The 25,747-nt window shown below is 39.9% G+C and overlaps 1 protein-coding gene across 1 annotated transcript; it reads right to left on the bottom strand.

Moving 5' to 3' along the window:
• Window positions 1-423: 423 nt before the first annotated feature.
• miso1 (mitochondrial inner membrane subdomain organizer 1) lies at window positions 424-20,706 on the bottom strand. Its single transcript, XM_043702188.2, has 5 exons — window positions 20,593-20,706; window positions 20,300-20,359; window positions 14,732-14,882; window positions 7,218-7,378; window positions 424-3,430 (listed from the first exon to the last, which is right to left on the bottom strand). The coding sequence occupies exons 1-5, from the start codon at window positions 20,674-20,676 to the stop codon at window positions 3,158-3,160; spliced, it is 729 nt and encodes a 242-aa protein (XP_043558123.2). The 5' UTR covers window positions 20,677-20,706; the 3' UTR covers window positions 424-3,157.
• Between the last annotated feature and the right edge of the window lie 5,041 nt (window positions 20,707-25,747).

Consider the following 25,747-nt stretch of genomic DNA (forward strand, 5'->3'; position numbering starts at 1 on the left):
GCAAGGCCAATTCATCTGACTTGCACATGTTTGGACTGTGAGAGGAAACCAGAGCACCCGGAGGAAACCCACACAGACACGGGGAGAATGTGCAAACTCTACACAGACAGTCCCCCGTAGCTGGAATCGAACCTGGGACCCCGGTGCTGTGAGGCAGCAGTGCTAACCACTGAGCCACCAAAACTATGGCAAAAGGTGACGTACATATTTTGGTTGGGTGGGCTAGTTGGTGTCCTTTCTCAATTTTTGAGGCTGTATCCCATGGTGGATAAAGGTATTTCAATTCCTTGCACTAACATAACAAAGAAGCCTGTAATGTTGTATTGCAAATAATTTAAGAAGAATCACCCTTCCATGAGCTGGAAGGCCTCATTCTGTTTTTTTTAAACCCTTTAAGTCATTTATAGAAAGATACAAAAAAAAATCTTTACAACATATTAGCACTGTTTATTGATTTAAAAAAATACAGGCTTTCTTTTACAATGCACACAGACATTTATGAGAATGAACAGTTACAAAAAAACATATTAAGTCTCTCTTGTATGTTACATTGCAGACTTTAAAATTAAAATTAAAAGATGAATCACTCCAAGGAAGGCTCATGTTGAATAACTTTGGTGTTTCTAACTAGGACTGGAAACGAGTAATGTTGGAGCTACTCTGGTAGATGAAACGCACTTTAACATTATTCAGTTGAATCCTCTGAACTAGGCACATTTATTACAGTGTGTCGCATTCATCTTTTTAAAGTGAAGCACTCAATACAACCCTATTTCACAGCAAAACATATACAGATGGACACTCCCAATACATGGTCACTAACAGTATCAGATAACTTGCACTTTGCTATGTAGTGACCCTCTAGAAATAGAGGGCATAGTCTGTGAATTTGGGCAAGACTGTTCAGCAGACATATTAGAAAGCACTTCTACACACAAAAAGGGTGACAGGGGTTTGGCATTCTTTTCCACAAATGGCAGTTGATGCTAGATTAGTTCTTAGTTTAAATCGGAGACAGATTTTTTTTTATTAAACTAAAAGTATTAAAGGGATATGGACCAAAAGTGGGTATTAGACCACAGATCAGCCACAATCTCATTAAATGGCAGAATACCCTTGAGGGGCCAAATGGCCTCCCCACTGTTCCTATTTTCCCTTGAAACTGCAAGCATTTGGATAATACAAACTATGGGCAACTTCAATGTACCAAGCCCATTTTCAACATTAAACACTGAGCACATAGGATAATTACAAGGTAGCAGATTAGAAAAAAAATTATCTGTGCAATGCACAGTGTCTGAGAAACTCTTATTTGCACAGCTCTACCATAAAGATAGAATCAACAAAGAAATCAACTGAAGTAAACAGATCTCCTTTACATTAAAAATACGATGAACAGCAAGGTATGAGGGCAAGTTAAAACTGGAGGCCTGACATTGGGAGTTGAAGGGAGTTGTTGGGATTTTTGAGAGGTTTTTTGGGGCATGAGAATGTGAAGAATAGGAAGGGAATTGGAGAGAATTGTTTCACTCTTTCCTTCATCTTCAAGTTTGTCTCTGTGTCTGCTTTTGAATGGCCTCCTGGTTCTTGGAACTTCTTGCACATACTGTGATTTCACTGGCCCACAGTTTACAGATGGCAAAACCAATATTTGTAGATGTCACCTGATCTGATATGATAGTGCATGATCAGACTCCACGTGATCAAATTTCCAAGTTTAGTTCAAACCAGAGTTGGCAACCTTACTCCACCAGCATAGCAGCTACTGACATAACCTATCAACCTACTGTGCTCACTCCTTAACACTTCAAACATAACTAGCTGCAGCACAGAGAGACAGATATCTCAGAAGAATCTGCAGTATATTCATCCTTCTGTACATTGTTCTGGAAATTGCCATGCATTCCATTCCTCTGCCAGCCTCCTTGCCCTATCCAGGTTGCCACAGCTACAGATACAAAAATCATGCTATTGCTCTCAAAGGGAAAGAATTTAAGGATGGCAATGAATTAAGAATTCAAGACAGAAAATGAACTGAAATCATATCCTGTAGGCAGGCCTTTAGCATTAAGCACAATCTCAATCGGGGTGGGGAAAAAATACTGTTGGAGATATACCCCCAATCCTAGAATAATTAGCTAATCTGTAATGACAGCTTCAAAATTACACAGGTCTGCAATTAAAGGACACCCAATGCATATCCTTTAGGTACCTCTAATTTAGGAGTTAATTGTATGATAAATTGATAGAATATTTAAGTATTTTGAGAAATACAGTGTCAATAATGAATTTTTGGACTTCTTTTTGTCTCTTGCTTGTTTTCCAATGCATCTGTTGCTCTATAATCGAAGATTACAAAATTTTCAGGTGCTCTCAAAATGGAGAGAGCGAGCACTCCATTCAACAGCATGAAAGGAATGCATACCAAGGCAGGTTTTAGTAACAGGAGACAACTTCAATCATTTGTTTATAAAATCCGTCTTTCACATACTAGCATGCAATTCTGATCACTTAAGAGGTCTGCAATCTAAACACCTGTTACATTTCAAACCATTCTCAGCAAAAGCAGAGTGTAGCAAACTGCATTTCTCAAATCTACTTAACAGCAGTAGCAGGAGAATAAAAGGAGAAAATATGCCGAATGCATGATATGTTTACATTTCTTAAGGCAAGTCTTAGGACAGATGGAAAACTTCAGGAGGGGATTTAGCATTTCAGACTATGTACTATATGCAAATATTAAGATGAAATTCCAGTTTTTAGGTGTCTCTCTCAATAATTGTTCTTTTGTGTGTCCTTTTACCTGTGTCTTGCTATGTTTAATTAAAGGTCACAAGATGGAAGGCACAAGTAAACTATTTGGCTCCACTGATTCCTTTATTAGATAATACAAAGCTTGGCTCCAGTACCCAAGTTGTCTTGCTGCAGTAGATTATTATTCTATCAGTCAAAGAAAAGCACTAACGTGAAAAGAGTAAAGCTAATGTACAGGCTAAATAAACCAGCAAGTTGAGACACAACATTTTGCATTGTAAAATGAGTCTCTCTCTCTTAAACAAAGATAACATATCTTGTATCTGTAACACTTAAGGATGACAAAGTAGTTGTATTTATTGTAGAAATTTAACTTTATAAGCTTCTGCTACAACTGAATAAATTATTTTTTTCTGAAAGAACTGACCCAGGATTTAAGATTATCTAGATTATGCAGAATCTTGGACTTCTGAAGATTATTTGAGATTGTTTCTAATAAAGTGGCTTCTTTCCAGATGCCTTTACCTTTTCTTATGGCTTTTAGTTCTGCTTTAAGCAACTTTGACTGTAATCTCCAGTACAGTTTAGGATTTGATTGTAGGCCCTCAATGTTAACTGCTCGTCCAAGGCCTCTCCTTAAAATCTCTTCATTCAGAGAGACTGAGAAAAATATACTCTAAAAGTAAAGAAATTGCAATTAAATTCTATTTAAACTAGCAGTTATAAAGTTTGAAATGGCATGTTACATTATCAATACTTCCAATTTGCCTTCACAGTAGTGATCATGTGTAACTTTAATGTGAAGAAACATGAAAACCAAATTCTCCCCTGAATTCGACAAAGAGAATTTTAATGTTTGTTCAAGCGAATGAGGGCACTGCTGATTTGGCGAGGTATTATTGCCCTTCACCAATTGCCCTGGAGACGGCAGTGGTGAGTTTCCTTCTTGAACCATTGCAGTCCTGTGGTGTGGGAACCCAAACAGCTGTTAGGGAGTCCAGGATTTTAATCCAGCAATGAGGAGGAAAAGGCATTATAGTTTCACATAAGGATATGAGACATGAAAGTGAACTTGCAGATGATAGTGTTCTGAAACATCTGTTTCCCTTACTCTTTTGGGTGAGCATGCGGCTTTGGAGGGAGCTTTTGTGAATTGTTGCAGTGTATTGAATCAACACAAGAGACTGTTGCAAACACACTCTCAACATGAGATTGTGGAATAAATACAGGTCATTCTGCTATAATGCGCATTTCATCAGCAAAAATTGGCTATAATGCAACTGACGAATTGTAGATGCTGTTTGGATAATGTGAACTTTCTGCTGAATGGGTATAGTGATTTTCTATCAGTCATCTTCTATGGCACGATTTCCTATAGCAGTTTTCTACAGCACAGTTTTCTAGGTTGCAGAGGAACACAACTGTCACGTTATATCAGAATGACCTGTAGGGAATTTCCTCAGAATACTGGATGGAAATTAATAACAGAACAATCATTAAGTGTACTGAGATGCAGTTCAAGTTTGTAACATTCAAAACAAATGAGGGAAGAGATAATAGTGAGTGTGGTGAAGTATGAGCCTCAGTGGGAGGTGAATACACTAGCAGAGATAGAGTGAATTGTATTGGAAAGAAAGATCACTGGTAGAGTAGAGAAGGTCACTGATCTTCTTCCAATATTGCTATACATTCAGCCAGACAGCTGAAACTGCACGGACCTGGGTGGAATCCTCAGACCAGGTCGACATAGTATGATGTCGTGGCCTCCTCTGCTGCTGCTGAACAAAGATAAAGTCCCTACCAGCAGGACCTTCTAGTGCCTGCATGCAAACAACATGCCAATTTTCCTTCATCAGCCATGTCTGTGGCAAATATTCAGAGAAGCTCCGAACTAACACCACTTGAACAATGGCCTTTTAGAGATGGTGTGGCACCAGGAATGCCATTTAATCCCATAACATCTTGGCTGTGACAAGTTGCTCCAGCAATAATGTGTGTCCAAATTAGCTAGAATCAGATGACAGGAGTACCATAGAGAGCTAAATGAAGAGAATTTGGTAAGATATGGCAAAAAGACTCACTCGGCCTTGTGGCAAATAAAACCTTCCAAAAAAGCTTTTGCAATTAGCCAAATCTAAGATTTACTTGCAAAACTGTGCAATAGTATAAAAATGTGTCTACGAAGGCTATTTGTATTGTGTCTCACTCAAACATTTCAAATCATCACATGCCACTTTAAGGCATAGAACATTTGGATCTCTGTTATAGTGCATTGCCCAAACTCTTTAAAATGAGTTCCCACAATTAAATCTAGTAGGAACCATATAATACCATGACACCTGAATACCTTTTGCTACAAAACTCTTTTAATAATGAAAAGTGATTAAAAAAAAAGATAGTTACAAGAAATAAATTTAAGTAGAAGGAAGCAGAGGCTAGCAGTTACAGGGAATTAAGGCAAAATGCATGAGGAGGTATACGGAAATTCATTAAGAATTGAGTCAGGTGTCCCAAAGACATGCAGACATTATAGATGGTTAAGTTATATTTAAAAAAAAAACACATGGCAAAATGAAATATCTGGAAGAGATGCAGCTGCAGAAGTAAACTTGTTAGCAGAATTCAAACAATTAATCTTGCTTATAAGTGAGCCTATCCTTTGCAGTTTCTAAGTCTAGCAGTCTGTTAGAACAAAATATCATAAAAGAAAACCCTCAAAAAACTAAATTTGGAAGTATTTATATTAACTGGAAAAGAATCAAAAATGAAAAGGAGTCAGGGACTGATGCTGAAACGATTCTTTAACTATTGTTATGAAGTAAACGTTGACCCCCCTCCCCTAACTCTGATTACTAAAACAGAAACATCCAGAGAAGCTCGCCTCGTCTCATAATCTATGAAAGTGCGAAAAATGTTATAACCTACCTCGTACCGCTCTCCCCCCAAAAAGAAACTGTTATAAAGGAGTGGTTAACTGAAATGAAATCCTTTCTCTTACATTTTAACTTGATTGTAGAGTATTTATCTAACTCCAACAGTGAGGAAATTAACGGAACCACTAAGAAACTGAAGAATTCCCCTGTGATTACTAACTATTCCTTAATAAAACAAAATCCTAATGATATACTGATTCAATAAATACAAGTCCCACTTATATACTGTAAGAAAACAATAGAATTTAGACTCTCGAAATTACAATTCTAATTCGGCTTCTGAAATGCTCCTCGCCTTCTCCACTGATCATCTTTCAGGAACATCTCTCTCCATTCAATTCTCGTGTCAGTTTTTCTGTCAGAAATGTTCTTTCTGTGAATTCTGCTGTCGGGAATATTAGCTAAGAGTACTGTTGCATCTTTATTAATTAGATGATGCTTTCTTTGAGAGATCCGAAAGTTTTAACCCTTCTTCAGAGGTAGTTGGCTCTCTCCGATTTTCCAAGTGCCCTCATCTTTTATAGCCTTGATGACCTATTGATTTCTTTACAATCAATTAGACTGGTTCTAGGTAGTCAAAACCATCAGATTTAAATTTAATTGGTTTTAAATATTTAAGGGCTTGATTTAAATTGATTGGCTAAATTCAAAAAGGACTTGCTAATTGGTAAAAATGCTGCTTGGCTGATCAATATAAAATATTTCAATTTGGGCATTCTCTGTGCACCTGCATTTTAAACTGCTGTTCAGACATCCATTTTAACTCTAAGCACTGAAAAAAAAACATCTTTAAAGGGACCATGTAATGCTTTCCCCCATTTTACAATTTTACACACACCAACTTCACAACACTATCAACAGAAAATGCTAGAATTACTGAGGTCAAACATTAAGCAGCTAATGTTTTAGGTTGGACTCTTCATCAAAATTGGAAAATGCTATAATAGGTTTTAACAAAAAGGTACATCTAATGCAAGATGGAAGAGAGGTAAGATTAAATGGTAAAAGGAATATTTTGCTGCTCACAATGTAATCCCCTTCACTTTGCAACTGTTTCAACTCCACATCACTGTTTAATTTATTTTAAATGTTGCAATTTTAAATTAAAATTCATGGGATTAATTGATTTTTTAAAATGTACATTTTCTTGATATTGTATTGATGTTAGGTAATTTTGATTACTAGACAAGTTTTGTTGGACCCAAAATTCCTTTGAATTAGCCATAATGGATTGTAATAAGCAATATTCATGCAAATCAAATTAACTAATTTAAGCCTTTGAAAAGTCACTTATATGACTATTTCATTTAATATTTTAATTCTATAGCATTATAGAAGATCAGATTCTTAGTATCAAAAGGAAAAATAACTACATGTTTGCCTAGTATGATGTCATTTTCTTGAACAATTCTCAGAGCTCAAGCTAACCCACAGCAAAAGTTTGCTTGTTTTGGTCTTCTAAAGCATAATGTAACAATAACATGAGTTGAATCAGAAATATAAACTTGTCCATCTGAAACATAGACTTACTTTGTTTAATCTTACAATAGAATCAATAAAAGAATTCTCCCGCCTTAGAGGTTGGAACCAAACAATGTGAGAAGGTTTGATTTGCTCTTTTAACCACACTTTGCCTTCATCAGTCATTTGCAAGCCAGCCAATCGAACCATCAGTAGACCATTTGACTGCCCTGAGGAAAACATATGTATTTATGAGAAAATAATTGAGATAAAATGCACTTCATATACAATTAAAATAACTTGTGTCCCTTTAAAAGATTTTGGGTTTTACTCTATTTTGCACGCCCACAAATAACAACCTTTTTGAGAGCATCCAAGTCCAAGAATTAAGGAGAATATTCTGTGTTTTGTGGAGTATCTGAGACTTGAACAGATATTACAGGGCTCAATCACCTTAGATCAACTCTTTTCCTCTTATTTGAATGGGGAATTTACAGGAAGACATACTGAAAGTTGACATGAAGAGGTATTCTCAGGTCAACTCGCTCTTTTTCCAGTTATGTATCTAGCCTATCAGCTAGAGCTTGAATGAATGGATCCTGAGCTGTTAATTGCTAATTAATAATGTAAATAGACTAATACTCAAATGACAGCAAAACACCATACCAGCAAGTGTATAAGTGGAAGAAATAAAGCCAGTCAAGTTAAAACCTATAATAATTCATTTTTTCACTGATATCGCAAAGAGCTATGGCCAAAATAGATACTATTTGGGCACTGTTCAACATGTAGAGAATCAGTGTAAGCATAGGATGTCTGGCTGAAAGAATGATTTGGATAATATATGGATAGTAAACGTACAGACCTGTATATACGAATGATTACTCTATCTCTATATGCAAAGAAATGGAATGTTTACGTATGTTTGGCATAACCAATTGTACAGATCATCAAAATATTTTATGAATAAAGTATGTTTTTGAAATAAAAAAATGATTTGGAGATGCTGGTGTTGGACTGTGGTGTACAAAGTTAAAAATTACACAATACCAGGTTATAGTCCAACAGGTTTATTTGAAAGCACTAGCTTTCGGAGTGCTGCTCCTGCCACCTGATGAAGGAGCAGTGCTACAAAAGCTAGTGCTTTCAAATAAACCTGCTTGGACTATAACATGGCTTTGTGTCATTTTTAACTTTGCTGCAAGAACAGCATCTTGTGAAGGAATCATCAAGCTAATAGACGCTGGGACATCAGCTTTGAAACTCATATTAGAAATGCAGAGCAAAAGCTGAGAAAAACAATACATCAGTATAAAGTATAGAACTGTGTTTGCTAAACCAGTTAGCAAACTTTTATTAACCAGCACCTATGGGACCAGGGGTGTATTGGTTGATTAACTATTTGGGTTGATCAACTATTCGGGTTGATCAAGCGATCCACATAATCAATGTAAACCATACACTAAGTAATAGAAATATAATGCAGGTGGTATACACATCACTGTTATACTTAATTACAGCATAAATCACTTAAATAATAATGCAACTTTGCCTTAAATAAAAATTACCAGGAGAGTCGTCTCTCTTGCACCTTCAACTGACTACTCAGATATCGCTTCCAGTAAGCTTGCAGAATTTCAGGCTTATAGTTTTTGTCAGTTCATCTGGACTACCAGTTCATAAGGTGCCGACTAAAACAAAGATTGCTGTAGTAGGTCTTCACAAAGTTGCCCGTCTTCATATCATTTTGCTTTAAAGTCACCGAGATGTTTGCACCTTTTTTTGATTTACAACACCATTTACATTTGTACATTTTTGTGCACTACTGTCATTGGTCATGCTAATGGTTAACATTGATATGACGTGATGAGGTTTCCTGATGAAGGGCTTATGCCAGAAATGTCGATTCTCCTCTGGTGCTGCCTGACCAGCTGTGTTTTTCCAGCACCACATTCTTGACATTGATCCGACATGATCCAACATCAGATCATGTAACCATATAGAATACCATTTGAAGTTTTAGTCACTTTATTTAAGGAAGGATGTAAATGCATTTGAGGCAGTTCAGAGAATGTTTATGAGATTGTTAACCAGAATGAGCAGGCTGTCTTATGAGTAAAAGGTTGGACAGACAAGGCTTATTCCCACTAGTGTTTAGAAGAGTGAAGGGTGACTTCACTGAACTATAAAAAGGTCCTGACTGGTCTTGACAAGGACATGATGGGTGGCATGGTGGCTCAGTGGTTAGCACTGCTGCTTCACAGCATGAGGAACACAGGTTTGATTCCACTATCAGGTGACTATGTACGTGCAGTTTGTATATTCTCCCCATGTCTGCGTGGATTTCCGCCAGGTGCTCTGGTTTCCTCCCACAGTCCGAAGATGTGCAAGTTAGATGGATTGAACGTGCTAAATTACACATTGTGTTCAGGGATGTTTGTAGGTTAGGTGCATTAACCATGGGAAATGCAGGGTTACAGGATTAGGGTTGGAGGATTGGTCTGTATGGGATGCTTTTTGGAGGGTCAGTGTGGACTTGTTGGGCAGAATGGTGTGTTCCCACACTGTAGAGATTCTACTCTAATATATGGGTGAGTCCAGGACTAGGGGCATTGTTTTAGGACAGAGAGGAGGTTTTTCCCTCTCAGCTGCTATGCAAGTTCAGAATTCTCTGCCTCAGCCTGAATATTTTGAAGATGGACGCAGATCGATTCAATTAACTAACAAAAATCAAGAGTGGGACAGAATATGGAATTTGAAACATAAACAGATCAGTGATCTAAATGAATGGTGCAGCGAATGCAGTGGAGTGGAAAATGAATAGCCTTCTTCTACTCCAAATCTTACATTTTTATGATCTGTTTGGATCTTTTTTGAACCAACTCAAGATAAAATGCTGTATTATCATGCAATCACTCAAGCACAAATCAGAAATATCTAGCAGATGGTGCGAATGAATCTGGTGCTGCTAAGAAAGCAGTTTAAAAATAATTCATCCAGTTTCACTGGGTGTTAAAATGTTTTAAGGCTGGAGAACAAGCAGTCGATATTGCTTGAGGTACCTCCTGTGACAATGGGAACAATCTGTAGTACCAGTGACAAAAAAAGGTGTTACCACTTTGAAAACTTTGATCTAAAGTGTGAACAGGATAAGTTAGTCCAGAAGCAGCACAATGCAGAAGATGGAAAAGACTCATGATTGTTTGGATGCAATACCAAAACTAGCATCTTAGTTAGATGGTCATCCAAGTAAAAACAAATAGCATATATAAAGACTTATAGAAGGAGCAGGGTGAGTATGCTCAGTCAAATAGTTTTAAACATTAGTTGTGGATGATTTGACCATTTTAAGAGACATTGTTATCTGCACATTTAAAAATGAGCAGTGAACTAGTATTAATGCAGAAGCAGTTGATGAATCCCATCTATCTGAAGGCAGTCATTGAAGAAGATGGGTATTCACTAAAACAAATATGTTGATGAGGCTGGGCTCTAATAGAAGGAACAGAGATTGTAAATTTCCATGAAGGAGAAGATAGCACCAGCATTTAAATGTGCCAAAGATTACTTGACTGTTTTGCCTGATGGAAACACAGAAACATTTTACATTTATTCTCTTAATGGTATACCAATCCAAAATACCATGGGTATTGAAGGGTTATTCCAAGAAACATACATGTATAATAGTCTGATAATTGGAACATGATTTTCCTAAGAGAAAGTGAGGACTGCAGATGCTGGAGATCAGAGTCGAGACTAGGGTGCTGGAAAAGCACAACAGGTGCATCGGAGGAGCAGGAGAATCGACGTTTTGGGCATGAGTTCATCAGGAATAAGGCTTATGGGCCAGGAAGCTGAGAGATAAATGTGAAGGGGCTGGGATTGAGAGGAAGGTAGCTGAGAATGCAATAGGTAGATGGAGGTGGGGGAGAAGATGATAGGTCGCAGAGGATGGAGGAGAGGATAAATGTGAAAGGTGATGGACAGGTCAAGAGGGAATTGCCGAGTTGGAGGCTTGTGACTGGGATAATGTGGGGGAAGGGTCACAGGGTCATCAGTGCAAAAGACAAGGCTGAAGCAGTTGAAACCATCTTCAGCTAGAAATGTCAATAGATAATATATCGTAGTATTTGACATACCCAGCATCACAGGTGTCAATCTTCAACCAATGCAAATCACTCCATGTGATATCAAGATGATTGATATTGCAAAGTTCTATGGGTCCTGACAACATTCTGGCAGTAGTACTGAAGACCAGTGCTCCAAAACCAAGTTGCCCATAGCCAAGCTGTTTAAGTACAACTCCAAAACTGGCAACCTATCCAACAATGTGAAAAGTTACTCAGGTATATGACATGCAAAAACCAAGGCAAATCCAACCTAACCAATCAGATATTCTATCATTTTACTTTCAATCGTCAGTAAAGTTGTGAAAAGTGTCACTGAAGTTCTATCAAGTGATATTTGAAAAGGATACCTTGCTCACCGACACTGCATTTGGGTTCCCCCAGGTCAGTCGGCTCTGATCTCAATATAGTCTTGGTCCAAACATAGTCAAAAGAGCAAAATCCAAATGGTGAGCTGAAAGTGACTGCCGTTGACATCAAAGTAGCATTTAACAGAGTACAGTATTGAAGAACCCTAGCAAAACTGGAGTCATTGGGAATCAGAAGGAAAACTCTCTGCTGGCTGGAGTCCTGCCCAATAAAAATGAAGCTGGTAGTGATTTTTGGGATATCAATCATCTTAGTCCCAGGACATCTCTGCAGGAGTTCCTCATTATTGTGCCCTAAGCCTGATCATATTCAGCTGCTTTAACAATGACCACTTATCCATCATAATGTCAGAAGTGGTCATATTTCCTAATGATTGCACAATAATTATCATCATTCATGACCCCTTAGATAATATATCTAAACGCAAGATCTGAACAACATTCAGGCTTGGGAATAAAAGCAAATTACTGCGGATGCTGGAATCTGAAACCAAAAGATAAAATGCTGGAAAAATCTCAGCAGGTCTGGCAGCATCTGTAAGGAGAGAAAAGAGCTGACATTTCGAGTCTAACTGACCCTTTGTCAAAGTTGACTGTGGGTCAGTTAGACTTGAAACGTCAGCTCTTTTCTCTCCTTACAGATGCTGCCAGACCTGCTGAGATTTTCCAGCATTTTATCTTTTGGTTTCAGGCTTAGGAAGATGAATGGCAAATGGCACACTACATAAGTGCCAGGCTTAGGGCTCAACAGCATTACCATTGCTGAAGCCGCCACTATTAAGATCCTGTGAGTTCAACTGACTAGAAACCGAACTGGACCAGCTATAAAAAAATACTTTTGGCTGCGAAAGCAAATCAGAGACTAGAAATTCTGCAATAAGTAAACCACCTTCTGTCACTCCAGTACTTGTCCACCATCTGGAAGGTATAATTCAAGAGTGTGATGGAAGATTCCTTTCTTCCTTGAGGAGGACATTTCAACACTGAAGAAGTTTGACACCATCCAGTATCTTCAACATGCACTCTCTTCATCACCGATGCACAGCGGTTGTCATGTATACACTGACAAAACGTAATGAAGTAATTCACTAAGGCTCCTTTGAAAACATCTTCCAGACCCCATGACCTCTATCAGCTTAAACAGATGCATGGGACCACCACCTGCAAGTTCCTTTCCAAGCAACACATCATTCTGACTTGGAATTATATTACCAGTCCTTCACTGTCACTGGATCAAAATCCTAAACTTCCTAACAGCATCATAGGTTCTTCTACACCACAAGAACAGTCATGTCTCAAGAGGGCAGCTCAATATTTCCTTCTCTGGAAAAATTAACGCAATAAATGCTGACCTGGCCAGAGATATGTCTAAATTCCATAAGCAAAGTTAAAAAATGCAGGAAAATGGAGGTAATACACAGATTAGATAGGAGCTAAGAAAAAGACAGCTCATGGATCTTAATGAGCTTCTACTAGAACCAACATGGCCTTAACAACATTTGATTGACACCCTACATAAGAAAGCAGATAGGTATGATCAACATTAGAAACAAAAGAAAAAAAATTATGACAACAACTTGTGGAGCAAATGTTAAAATTTCCAGTCATTGAAACTCATTCCAAAACCACTTTTGACAAGGGACAATTTCTTAGAAACAATGGCCACTTTACATGCATCACATAGAACTAAATAAAATATATTATTGTTCTTATTTCAAGTTAATTTATAACTAAAATATATAGTTATATATTTAAAAACACCAGATAAAGGAAATGTTTACATAAAACAAAATATCATCTCTCATAAGATTCCTGTAGTGGCTAACTGATCACAGGTACTAATGAATTTAATCATATGAAAACACCAGAATATCTCAAAGAGCTTCACTTCAATGAATTACTCATTTCAAACCCAATTATTTTTGTCATGTAGGCAAATTGATCAGCCAATTATCATGTAGCTAGATTAGAAAAACAGCAAATTACATAAATCATGTTTTTGCATTGATTTGGGCCTAAGCAATCCAGAGGAACAAATCTCAGATGCTGTTTTAGAAGTCACCACGCCAACACCAGAGATTGAATACAGCAAGTATTTATTTCACATTAACTATTATACTGGTTTAACAAAAGTAAAGCTACACAAAACAAATGATAAAGCAAACGTTCAAATACATAGAAAGCATTCCCTATACACATCCAAAAAAAAAAACTAGTATATTGTGTATCTTTTAATAAATATATATACACACAAGAACAGAACAGTTTTGGAGGCTTATGCTATTAACTGCTCAGAAATGGTAATAACTTTGCATTGGATAGTATACAGAAAGCCTCTTCTGAACCAGTTGTGGACTATAAACATTAATTCTAAGCTTTTGTGTTAAAATTTATGTAAACAATTAACTAAAGTGTCAGCCACAGAACATTATGGCAAATATTTAAAAACAAGATATTATATACATCCTGCATGATCCCAGCAGGAAGTCCAAGAGCTCCATTTGAAAATCTATGGCTTAAAAATGACAAAATTCTGTGCTTGCATTGTAAACAGCAAGACACTGCCACTTGTTTTCAAGTATTTCAAGCACACAAAGCCCAATCAAAACTTGGCTAACAGGATTAAAATATTACAGTCAACTAATTCACTCAATAATGTATCATAACTATCTTATGAGTTACTACCTTATTAAAATTCAAATAGCTCACTTTATCAAGTTGACTGTGCATTTTCTGTAAAATGCACATGGACTTTAGTGAACTTCATCAAATGAAATCACACCAAATAAATCTACATTACTTATTTGTGCAGTTTGAATTATGTTCATGTAGTTTCAACATGAGTAGAGTCAGTCACATTTGGGGGTATCACAAGGACCATTTTAACACCAAGCTAACCTATGTTTCTAATCAATGTGTTCGGAGATGTTATTACACACCTCTGGAGTAGTAGGGTTTGAACTCTGGCCTCCCGATCCAGGGGTAGGGATGCTATCAATGCATTATAATAGGGTCTCTGAAATTTTAAAATTAAGTTAATTCTGAAATTCACATTTATGTTATCCTCGAATACCAAGCATTAACTTACTTCTCTGTAGAAATGAACCAAAAGGAAGTGTAATGGGAACATGCTCTACTTCTAGTCCATATCTTGTTACATGATGCACTCTCCCTCGAAGTTTAACATGTTTTTCAATAAAGCTATCAGGTATCTCCAGAGCACTATTAAATTTAGTAAGCTGTGAAAAGGAGAAAAAAAGTCATAAAACTTTCATTATTGATCAATGTATATCATTTCATACTGAAGTAAATACTTTAGAGCATTTTTTGTATATACAATCATATTAAATTATTGAATCTAACAAACAAACCTAGTTTTATAAATTTATTAAATCACCAATTATTTTGCATATAGCCAATCATATATGGTTTCTTATTAATAGAAGCATCAAATGAATTAGAGCTCTTCATTTTGCTGCAAAGGTTCAATAATTAAACAGACATACAAACTTTAAATACAAAGAACAGGACATTAGGCTGCAAAAGCATAGACCCCGATATCTTTAATTGCTTGGTTACTTGAAGTTAAGAATGGAGATCAGAATAAAACAAAGAACTGCTGGAGATCTAAAACAAATAAAAGACAGAAATTGCTAGAGAAACTCAGCAGTGTTGGCAGCATCTGTGGAGAGAGAATAGAGTTAATATTTCCAGTCTAGTGACCCTTCTTCAGAACTTAAATGTTAAATACGTTTTCTTTCCACAAAGACTGCCAGGTTTGCTGAGTTTCTCCACCAATTTCTGTTTTTATTTGATACAGACCGGAACTTCTGGTTCTGTTTTTGGAAAGTCAACTAACAATCTATATTTTGGTTCCAGTTCAAATCATACAACAATCCCACATAAACTTCAATGAGACAATCTGACAAACATTAATGATATTTTTCACTTTCTGGCATGATATTGCTTAATCGATAATGGCTGCCTAGATGTGTTTATTTTGTATAATGAGAAGGAAGGATTCATAAACAGTCAATTTTTCCTTTTATTTTAATGCAAGGAATCTGAAACAAATACAGTAAATGCTGGAGAAACAGGCATCCGCAGGGGGAAAAAAATAGAATTAACATTTAAAGCCTGATATGACTTCATCAGGATTTAAGGGTTTGAAAGAAGCCAACCTACTCTCTTTCTAACATTTCTGCCCTGGGCCTTCTACAATGTTCCAACATAGCATGACACAAATTTGATGAACATGTCATTTTTGGATCAGGCACTTTACAGCTGATAGGACTCGAATTCCACACCTTCAAAGCCTGACCACATCATGCCTGTCTTCCATTTTTCTTGCAGTCCCCTCTACCCCATTACTACCTTGTTTGTGTCTCGTTTACTTTGCTCTCTACTGAGAGAGCATTTACATTCTTCCACACCATAATCTGCACTATTTTTATATCTGTTTCTCTTTACTCTAATTGGCAACCCCTTTGTCTTTTGTACTGGGCCTCCATTGCATCACCTGTCCCTGGCTCCTCCTCCACCTCTGTCAAAACTATAAAATAATACCAACTTTCAACCTCTTTCAGCTCTGAGGAAGTGACAGCAAACTTGAAAATTATTTTATAGTAGATAAAAATTTCATGAAATAAAAATTATATCTGCAGATCATGATCATCTCAGCATCCAACACAAAGTTTCAATCAGAAATTCTTAGCTTGTCTCCTGAATTCTATCCTCCAAACTTGAGGTTATCACATCAAGCCCCACTCACCCTTCATCCCCAGTGACCTACATTGACTTCCAGATTCTGGATTAGTGGTGCTGGAAGAGCACAGCAGTTCAGGCAGCATCCAAGGAGCATCGAAATCGACGTTTCGGGCAAAAGCCCTTCATCAGAGATAAAGGCAGTGAGCCTGAAGCGTGGAGAGATAAGCTAGAGGAGGGTGGGGGTGGAGTGAAAGTAGCATAGAGTACAATGGGTGAGTGGGGGAGGGGATGAAGGTGATAGGTCAGGGAGGAGAGGGTGGAGTGGATAGGTGGAAAAGGAGATAGGCAGGTAGAACAAGTCCGGACAAGTCATGGGGACAGTGCTGAGCTGGAAGTTTAGAACGAGGGTGAGGTGGGGGAAAGGGGAAATGAGGAAATTGTTGAAGTCTACATTGATGCCCAGGGGTTGAAGTGTTCCGAGGCGGAAGATGAGGCGTTCTTCCTCCAGGCGTCTGGTGGTGAGGGAGCGGCGGTGAAGGAGGCCCAGGACCTCCATGTCCTCGGCAGAGTGGGAGGGGGAGTTGAAATGTTGGACCACGGGACAGTTTGGTTGATTGGTGCGGGTGTCCCGGAGATGTTTCCTAAAGCACTCTGCTAGGAGGCACCCAGTCTCCCCAATGTAGAGGAGACCGCATCGGGAGCAACGGATACAATAAATGATATTAGTGGATGTGCAAGTAAAACTTTGATGGATGTGGAAGGCTCCTTTAGGGCTTTGGATAGAGGTGAGGGAGGAGGTGTGGGCGCAGGTTTTACAGTTCCTGCGGTGGCAGGGGAAAGTGCTAGGATGGGAGGGTGGGTTGTAGGGGGGCGTGGACCTGACCAGGTAGTCACGGAGGGAACGGTCTTTGCAGAAGGCGGAAAGGGGTGGGGAGGGAAATATATCCCTGGTGGTGGGGTCTGTTTGGAGGTGGCGGAAATGTCAGCTCATGATTTGGTTTATGCGAAGGTTGGTAGGGTGGAAGGTGAGCACCAGGGGCGTTCTGTCCTTGTTACGGTTGGAGGAGTGGGGTCTGAGGGTGGAGGTGCGGGATGTAGACGAGATGCGTTGGAGGGCATCTTTAACCACGTGGGAAGGGTCTCTAAAGAAGGAGGCCATCTGGTGGAATTGGTCCTCCTGGGAGCAGGTCCGGCGGAGGCGGACGAATTGGGAATACGGGATGCATTTTTGCAAGAGGTAGGTTGGGAAGAGGTGTAATCCAGGTAGCTGTGGGAGTCGATGGGTTTGTAAAAAATGTCAGTGTCAAGTTGGTCATCATTAATGGAGATGGAGAGGTCCAGGAAGGGGAGGGAGGTGTCAGAGATGGTCCAGGTAAATTTAAGGTCAGGGTGGAATGTGTTGGTGAAGTTGATGAATTGCTCAACCTCCTCACGGGAGCACGAGGTGGCACCAATGCAGTCATCAAATAGCGGAGGAAGAGGTGGGGAGTGGTGCCGGTGTAATTACGGAAGATCAACTGCTCTACGTAGCCAACAAAGAGACAGGCATAGCTGGGGCCCATACGTGTGCCCATGGCTACCCCTTTGGTCTGGAGGAAGGGGAGGATTCAAAGGAGAAATTGTTAAGGGTGAGGACCAGTTCGGCCAAACAAATGAGTGTGTCGGTGGAAGGGTACTGTTGGGGACGTCTGGAGAGGAAAAAACGGAGGGCTTGGAGGCCCTGGTCATGGCGGACGGAGGAGTAGAGGGATTGGATATCCATGGTGAAGATGAGGCGTTGGGGGCCGGGGAAACGGAAGTCTTGGAGAAGGTGGAGGGTGTGGGTGGTGTCTCGAACGTATGTGGGGAGTTCCTGGACTAGGGGGGATAGGACAGTGTCGAGGTAGGTAGATATGAGTTCAGTGGAGCAGGAGCAAGCTGAGACAATGAGTCGGCCAGGGTGGTCAGGCTTGTGGATCTTGGGAAGGACGTAGAACCGGGCAGTGCAGGGTTCCTGGACTATGAGGTTGGAAGCTGTGGGTGGGAGATCTCCTGAGGTGATAAGGTTCTGTATGGTCTGGGAGATGATGGTTTGGTGATGGGGGGTGGGGGTCATGGTTGAGGGGCAGTAGGAAGAGGTGTCCTCGAGTTGACGTTTGGCTTCAACGGTGTAGAGGTCAGTGCGCCAGACTACCACTGCGCCCCCTTTATCTGCTGGCTTGATGGTGAGGTCGGGATTGGAGCAGAGGGAGTGGAGGGCTGTGCGTTGTGAGGGTGAGAGGTTGGAATGGGGCAGGGAGGTCGACAGGTTGAGCAGGTTAATGTGCCGGCGGCAGTTGGAAATGAAGAGGACAGCACGGGGTGTCCAGGTGGATGCAGTGTGTTGGAGGTGGGCAAAGGGGTCCTCGGAAGGTGGGCGGGAGTCCTGATTGTGAAAGTAAGCTCAGAGGCGGAGGCGACGGAAGAATTGTTCGACGTCATGGCGTGTATTAAATTCATTGATGCGTGGACGGAGGGGGATGAAGATGAGTCCTTTGCTGAGGACTGATCGTTTGTCCTCAGTGAGGGGAAGGTCTGAAGGGATGGTGAAAACTCGGCAGGGCTGGGAGCTTGGATCTGGTGCGGGTGTAGAGCTGGGACTGGGGGCGGAAACTGTAACTGGAGTGGGTGTGATGGTGAGGGCAATGGGGATGGAGTCATGAGCAGGGTAGTGTTCCCCTCAGGGTTCTGGGGGGTGGGGATAGTGACAGTGGGGTCTATCGGGGGCATGTCAGCAGAATGCAGGTGAGTGGCGCTGGTGGGGGCGGAAGCTGTGGTGACAACAGCAGTAGGGGTGGTGGAAGTCACTGAGCATGTGGCATCAGCGATGATGTGAGGGGCGGAAGTGATGTCACGTGTGATGCATGAGGAATTGTGGGGGGTGGAAGTGGTTGTGGGAGTGGCCATGATGGGGGCGGAAGTGACATCATCAATCAGCATGGGGGTGGCTTCCAGCCAAGAATACATTGATTTCAAAATTCTCACTTTCTTTCCAAATCAACTCAAAGCATTTGCTCTCATCTCTGTAACATCCTTTTACGCTAGAATGCTAAAAGATCTCTGTACTTCAATTTTGGCTTCTTATATATAACTGATTTTAATAGCTTTGCTTCATTGGATGCTGCCTGAATTGCTGTGCTCTTCCAGCACCACTGATCCAGAAGCTGTTTATTTGCCTGGAACAACTCGAATTCCCACTTGAAACATTTCTGCCTCTCTTTCCTTCAAAAGACTCCTTAAAGCCAATTACTTTTGGCTTCTCGGAGTCATGTAAGGAGAGGTTAGGACAGTACTAATTTTTGTTTAACTACATTCCTATGAAACAATCTGAGTCATTTGATTATATTAAAATACAAATATTTGAGCCGCCTAGTACTTGGAGTGAGAGATGTGGTGCCAGTTTCACAATTCTGAACTAGGAGGCACAAGTTGAAATCTCACCTGCTCCAGAAATGTGTAATCATGCATCAGAACAGGTTAATTTGAAAGTACACCATAGAGGAGCAGAATGAGATTATTCAACCCATCAAGTCAGCCTACTTTAGCAAGGCGTTCTAACGATTCACCACCCTCTGGCTGAAGAAAAACATCTGTAAAGCTTTATAAAGGTTTATATTCGCTGGAGGTTTTTTTTGAAAATTTGGAATGTTGTCTGTGGCATTTAGATTTATTTCAGGTCAGTCTTATGTCTCGTAATGTTAACTTTTCTCTTGACAAATACAAATTCCCAGATTTGTGATTGTTATGTTTTTAAAGCTGGATACGTATTAAATTATAGCAGTATCTGCATTTTTTTTCCTCGCTACAAAACCTCTCAATTTGAATGCTTTCTTCGATAAACAAAAAAGCTTTATAGCGCATGAGCGAAGTTAAGAGCGCGATCGCTTGCTGAAATAAAATGTCCTATCAAACTCCAGAATTTCACACTTACTAGTTTAATGCTTCTGGCGAGCATCACAACTCCGGCCACTGCCAGGCCCGTACTAATATGCTGCGAAACAAAAAACGGAGCGGTGAGGCACTGTCAATTTCCCCAAGTTTACAAAACATGCAGAGCGGCAAGAACCTGTCAATCCCCCCCGTGTTCACAAAACTTCCTTTAAAGCCCACATCAACCTACTGGCCGACTGGCCCCTTTTTATAATAGCTATTTGAGAAGCAAACTTGCCGCTTCTCGAAACGTGGTTTTGGCCATCTGAGTGCGAATACCAGAACGTCCCATACCCGCACCGCATTAATATGTTCGTCCGCAAACTCCACCAGGCGGCCGAGGTAGCTGCCTCGCACATTCCGGTCCCGGTCAGGCATCGCTCCCTCACTCGCTCGCTCGCGCTCTGACATCACACCCCAGGTGACAGCACCAAATGATTCCGAAATAACCGAAACAGCACGCGACCAAATCATTGGTGTGCTTCATTCAAAACATTCCCCGATTCGGGTGCTCATTCGCAGCTGACGCCAGAGCGTTTGTTGCAGACGTATAAACCAACCCATTGTTTATATCGTTACCTTCCTGCAGGGGGGATTTATTCTGAAAAAGGAAGTGTTGGGCTGTGCTGAAATAGTAATTTGTATGTCGTGTTTACTGGTAGCTGCCATACAGAATAATACCAAGACAAACCAGTAGGAGAAACATGGTGTTACCAGTTTGTAAAATAGCGATAGTTATATTTTGAAAACAAAAAAAGCTGGAGATCACAGCGGGTCAGGCAGCATCCATGGAAAGAAAGCAACATTTCGAGTCGAGATGACTCTTCATGGTTATATATTGATCAGTCCCTGCAAGTTTCAAGTTCCATAAATCTCACAGTAAGTGAAAAGGTCAAACCAGTGCGAGATACTTTCAATATATTAGTTCTCAAGTGTTGAGTAATTTCTTGCGTAGTTGTCAATTCAGTGGTGTTAAGCCAAAATATAAATTGTTGAAGAATCTCAGCATCTATGGAGAAAAAGCAGAGTTAACGTTTCAAGCCAAATGATCCTTCTTCCAAGAAGTGTCAAATGTCTTGAAACCTTAGCTTTCTGTCCACAGCTGCTGCCAGGCCTGCTGAGTTTCTCCAGCAAGATTTTTTTTGTTTACAATCTTCAACATCCGTCATTCTTTGTTTTAATTTATTAGTGTTGAGCCTTTCAATTTGGCTCCTAGTCCTGTGACAAAAGTACCAGATGGCATTAAGAAGGGAATTTCAGGGGTTTTTCAACCACAAAGAAAGAACCATCATCTTTGCTCAAGTCAGGATTATATAGAATGATTTGGTCCTGAGAGATCTTCCTTATTAATTCTCTCCTTGCTCTTGTCGTGGAGAAAATGTAGAGAATCACCAGGAGACGTGGAGAGTTCTTCAAGAAGTAAGTCTTTTATTTGCAAACAAAAAAACCATGATACTCAGAAAGCAGATTCTTGAATGCCCCCGAACCTCAGGGTCCGTGGCTCTTTGTACCTTTTTGTTATCATGTTTTTGTTAGCTTATCAGCATGCCCAACTGTATTAGTCAGAATTACCTCACTCCACAGATATACAATAAATCAATAAAGTTAGTTCCTATTATCTCTCTACTTCTGCCACTATTGTTTTTCCTACATTCTACTTAATATTATTCTAATGTCACAATTAGATACTTTACTACCACCACTGCCACAATGATCTTCCATCCCAGGCTGACCTGTCATGATTAGATATTTTACTAGCCCATCTACCACAATGGTCTCCTGTCCCAGGCTGACCCTACTAACTACTGATTAAATATTTAATGTCATGTTCTGCCACAAGGATCTCAAGCAGGCTGACTCTACTAACTATTAATTAAATATTTAATGTCATGTTGTAAATATTGTCACGACCTGTCCCAACCTGCCATGATGATATTTAGCAGGCGAGGCTGACTCTTACTAATTGGTGTTCTCTTCCCACCATAGTGACCTTTCAGCCCCAACCTGACTCTGCTAGTTGGTGTAGAAGCTTTTCACTATTCTTACCCATCCTGCCACAGTGACCTGTTGACTAGTGTAGCATTCCACAGACCTCTTGTAACAGATCACCAGTGGTCTTCATGCTTTAACCCTTCCCGTGTGTTTATGCTCTTTATTTTCCATACTCTTTAATGTATCCCAAACATTCCCTTTTATTCTTTCTCCTCCTCCCTCTTTCAACAAAACAACATCATATTTCTAAACTGCTTCCATTCTTAAGTCACATTCAACTCAAAGGCTTAATTCTGTTTTTCTTTCCTCAAATGATGCCAGACCAGCTGCGTATTTTCAGCATTTAAACAATAAATTAGGGGGAAATCAGTAGAGGTGCATTATTCAGATTCTCAGAACACTTTCAATATGGTCCTAAATAAGAGGTTATCATGTAAAATCAAAACACATGGGATTGATGGTAATGTACTGGCGTGGATTGAGAATTAGTCTAGCCAATAAATAGTGTAGGAATAAATGGATTATATACAGAGTGAAAGGTGTAACACGTTGGTACTATAGAGACGAGTGTTTCGAACTCAGCTATTCAAACTATATGGAGAAAGTGAGAACTACAGATGCTGGAGATCAGAGTTGAAAAGTGTGGCTCTGGAGAAGTACAGTAGATCAGGCAGCATCTAGAGAGCAGAAGAATTGCATTTCAGACATAAGCCCTTCATCAGGGATAGAGTGGGTGAGGGAGAAAGGGGGCTGAGAGATAACTAGGAGGGGGGTATAGGGCTGCGGGGGAGGTAGCTTGGAATGCAACAGATAGATGCAGGTGATGGGGGTGATAGGTCAGAGCGAATGGTGGAGCGGATAAGTGGGAAGGAAGATGGAGAGGTGGGACAGTTCAAGAGGGAGGTGCCGAATTGGAGGGTTGGATCTGGGATGAGATGGGGGGAGGAGAGATGAGGATTGACGCCGTTTGGTTGGAGTATTCCAGCTACTTCCTTAGGACCCTCCAACCACATGGCATCAATGTCGATTTCACCAGTTTCCTCATCTCCCCTCCCATACCTCATTCCAGATCCAATCCTCCAACTCAGAACCATCCTCTTGAACTGTCCCACATATCTATCTTCCTTCACCTATTTGCTCCGAACTATCACCATCACCCCCCACCTGCATCTACTTATCACCTTCCAAGCTACCTACCCCCCAGCTGGACTCCCTCTATTTATGTCTCAGCCACTCCCCCCACTCCCCTCCACCCCCCTGACTTAGAGGAGGAGCAATTTCTTCACTTGTAGAATTCTCCACCATAGAAGACTCTGCAGGCTAAGTCACTGAATATATTTAAGAAAGGGATTTCTAGAAGCTAAAGGTGGTGAGGGATATAGAGAGAGCATAACATTGGGTGTTGAGATAGAGGATCAGCCACGATCATGTTGAATGGCGGAACACATTGAATGGGTCATTTGTTGCTCCTATTTTCTATGTTTTCAAAAGAACAGCTATTGTGCAGGTCATTCAGTCCTTTGTGTCCATGCTAGTTGATTTGCAAAAGCAAATCAGCTTGTTCCACATCTTTTTTTCTCTATAGCCATGCAAACCTTTTCTCTTGAATTTGCCTTGACTGCACTTTCAGGCAGTGCACCAAATTTTAACTACAGAGGCAAAAACTGTCCCAGCTTTATTGATGAGTTGAAGTCTCTCATTCCTGGGACCATTCTTGTAACTCTTAACTGGACTCTTTCCAATGTCTGCACATCCTTCTTAAATATGTGGTGACAAAATTGAGCATAATACTCCAATTGAGACTGAACCAAGATGGTAACTTGAAATTGAGGATGTTGCTATGCACTGGCCTTCTTCTCATGTTGGCATTTACCAACTTGCTGTAGAGCATTGAGCCAACTACATTTTCTCAGATGATCCTGAGTGCCATTGCGCCATGCCATTTATGCTAGAGAACAATATTCTATTTTACTAGTTATTTGTATCTCCCAGGTAGTTAAGATTCTTTGCAGTGTCACAAGTGACTTACACAGAATACCTAATTATTGATTTACTCCTTTAACCACTACATTTATGCAACCAATTCAGTTATGTTTATGAACACCCTAAGGATACTGGTGGCAAAAGATGTGGCTATTAAATGCTGGCAAGATTCGCTTGTTGGACCTTATTATCTACCAACAGCCTAGATCTGGATATTGCTGAGATCTTGCTTCAAGCAGGCATGGACTTTTCATTGTTCTGCATTATTGGCACAATTCATTATATTGTACAAATCATGAACAAACATCCCTCCTTCTGACCTTATGATGGGAGGTTGAAGATGGTTGAGCAAGACTTTGAGGACTGCTACATCAAAGACTGAGGTGACAGGCCCAAAAGCTACCCTAACAACCATCTTCATTTAAGACAAGTATCTTTCCAGACACTGGAGTGATTTCTTTTTGGTCTTCATCAACGGGTCTGACAAAGTTTTTTGGTGTCACGTTCAGCAAGGTGTCACCTTGCTATCAATGTCATTTTTCTCTTTCTGGAACTCAGCTTTTGTGACCAAACTGTAGTGATGTCAGGAACAGGGTGGTCTTGACTGGCCATTTATGAACAGGTTATTGGGGAGCAAGTACCAGTGATAATAACATGATTACATCATCATCGCCATTAGATAATATAATATAAATTAGAAGGACCCATTAGTTCTAGAATGTTAAAATTACTGGTCAGGCTTTGCTTAAAAAATGCTGATCAATGCATTCCATTCCCAGGGCAAATATCAATCAGTAACCAGCAGGAAGGTGACCTATGAATTGCAAATTTCCACAAGTTGTTTATCAATTTTTGTCACTCCGTTGTTAGCTTTGCAAAAAAAAAACCCCAAGGAAGTATCCTTTAACACTTAAATAATTCTTAGCAACCATCACTAAACTGGTATTGCCCAGTAAATGAACTAAAGAAGTTGAGTCTTATTCCTTCGGTTATTTTATTTTAAAAATGTCAAACTTTTGCATTGCTTGTATTCCCATCTTTCTTTTACACCTCTTAGCGCAATCTTGCTTTTCTGCTCATTCTCCATTCAAGCAGAAACAATGTGCTTACTGTGAGTTACTTGAATATTTTATCATTATTATTTTTCCTTCAATGGTCACATCTCACGCCTAACAAAAATCCAGTTGTTCAATAATATAGATATCATTGCACTTACTTATCAACAAATACTTTCAGCAACATTATGATCAAAACGTTTTAATAGACAAATGTTCATAAATAATCTTAACCAACAGGGTGCACAAGATGCTTTGCTTCAGTAAAATCTGGTCCTACATAATATTTCCTGTTTCAGTTCAAAATTTCATAATGGGAAATTGGATACCAAGCCATAACGTCCTATTAGGTAGATGACCAAAGAAACTTGCTCAGAAGAGTACAAAGAGGTGAAAAGGTTCAGTGAGGACAGCTGAAG

Source organism: Chiloscyllium plagiosum, unplaced genomic scaffold (assembly GCF_037043375.1).
Source record: "Chiloscyllium plagiosum isolate Xiang-an unplaced genomic scaffold, Cpla_swu_hap1 HiC_scaffold_13, whole genome shotgun sequence".
NCBI classification, from domain to species: Eukaryota; Metazoa; Chordata; class Chondrichthyes; order Orectolobiformes; family Hemiscylliidae; genus Chiloscyllium; species Chiloscyllium plagiosum.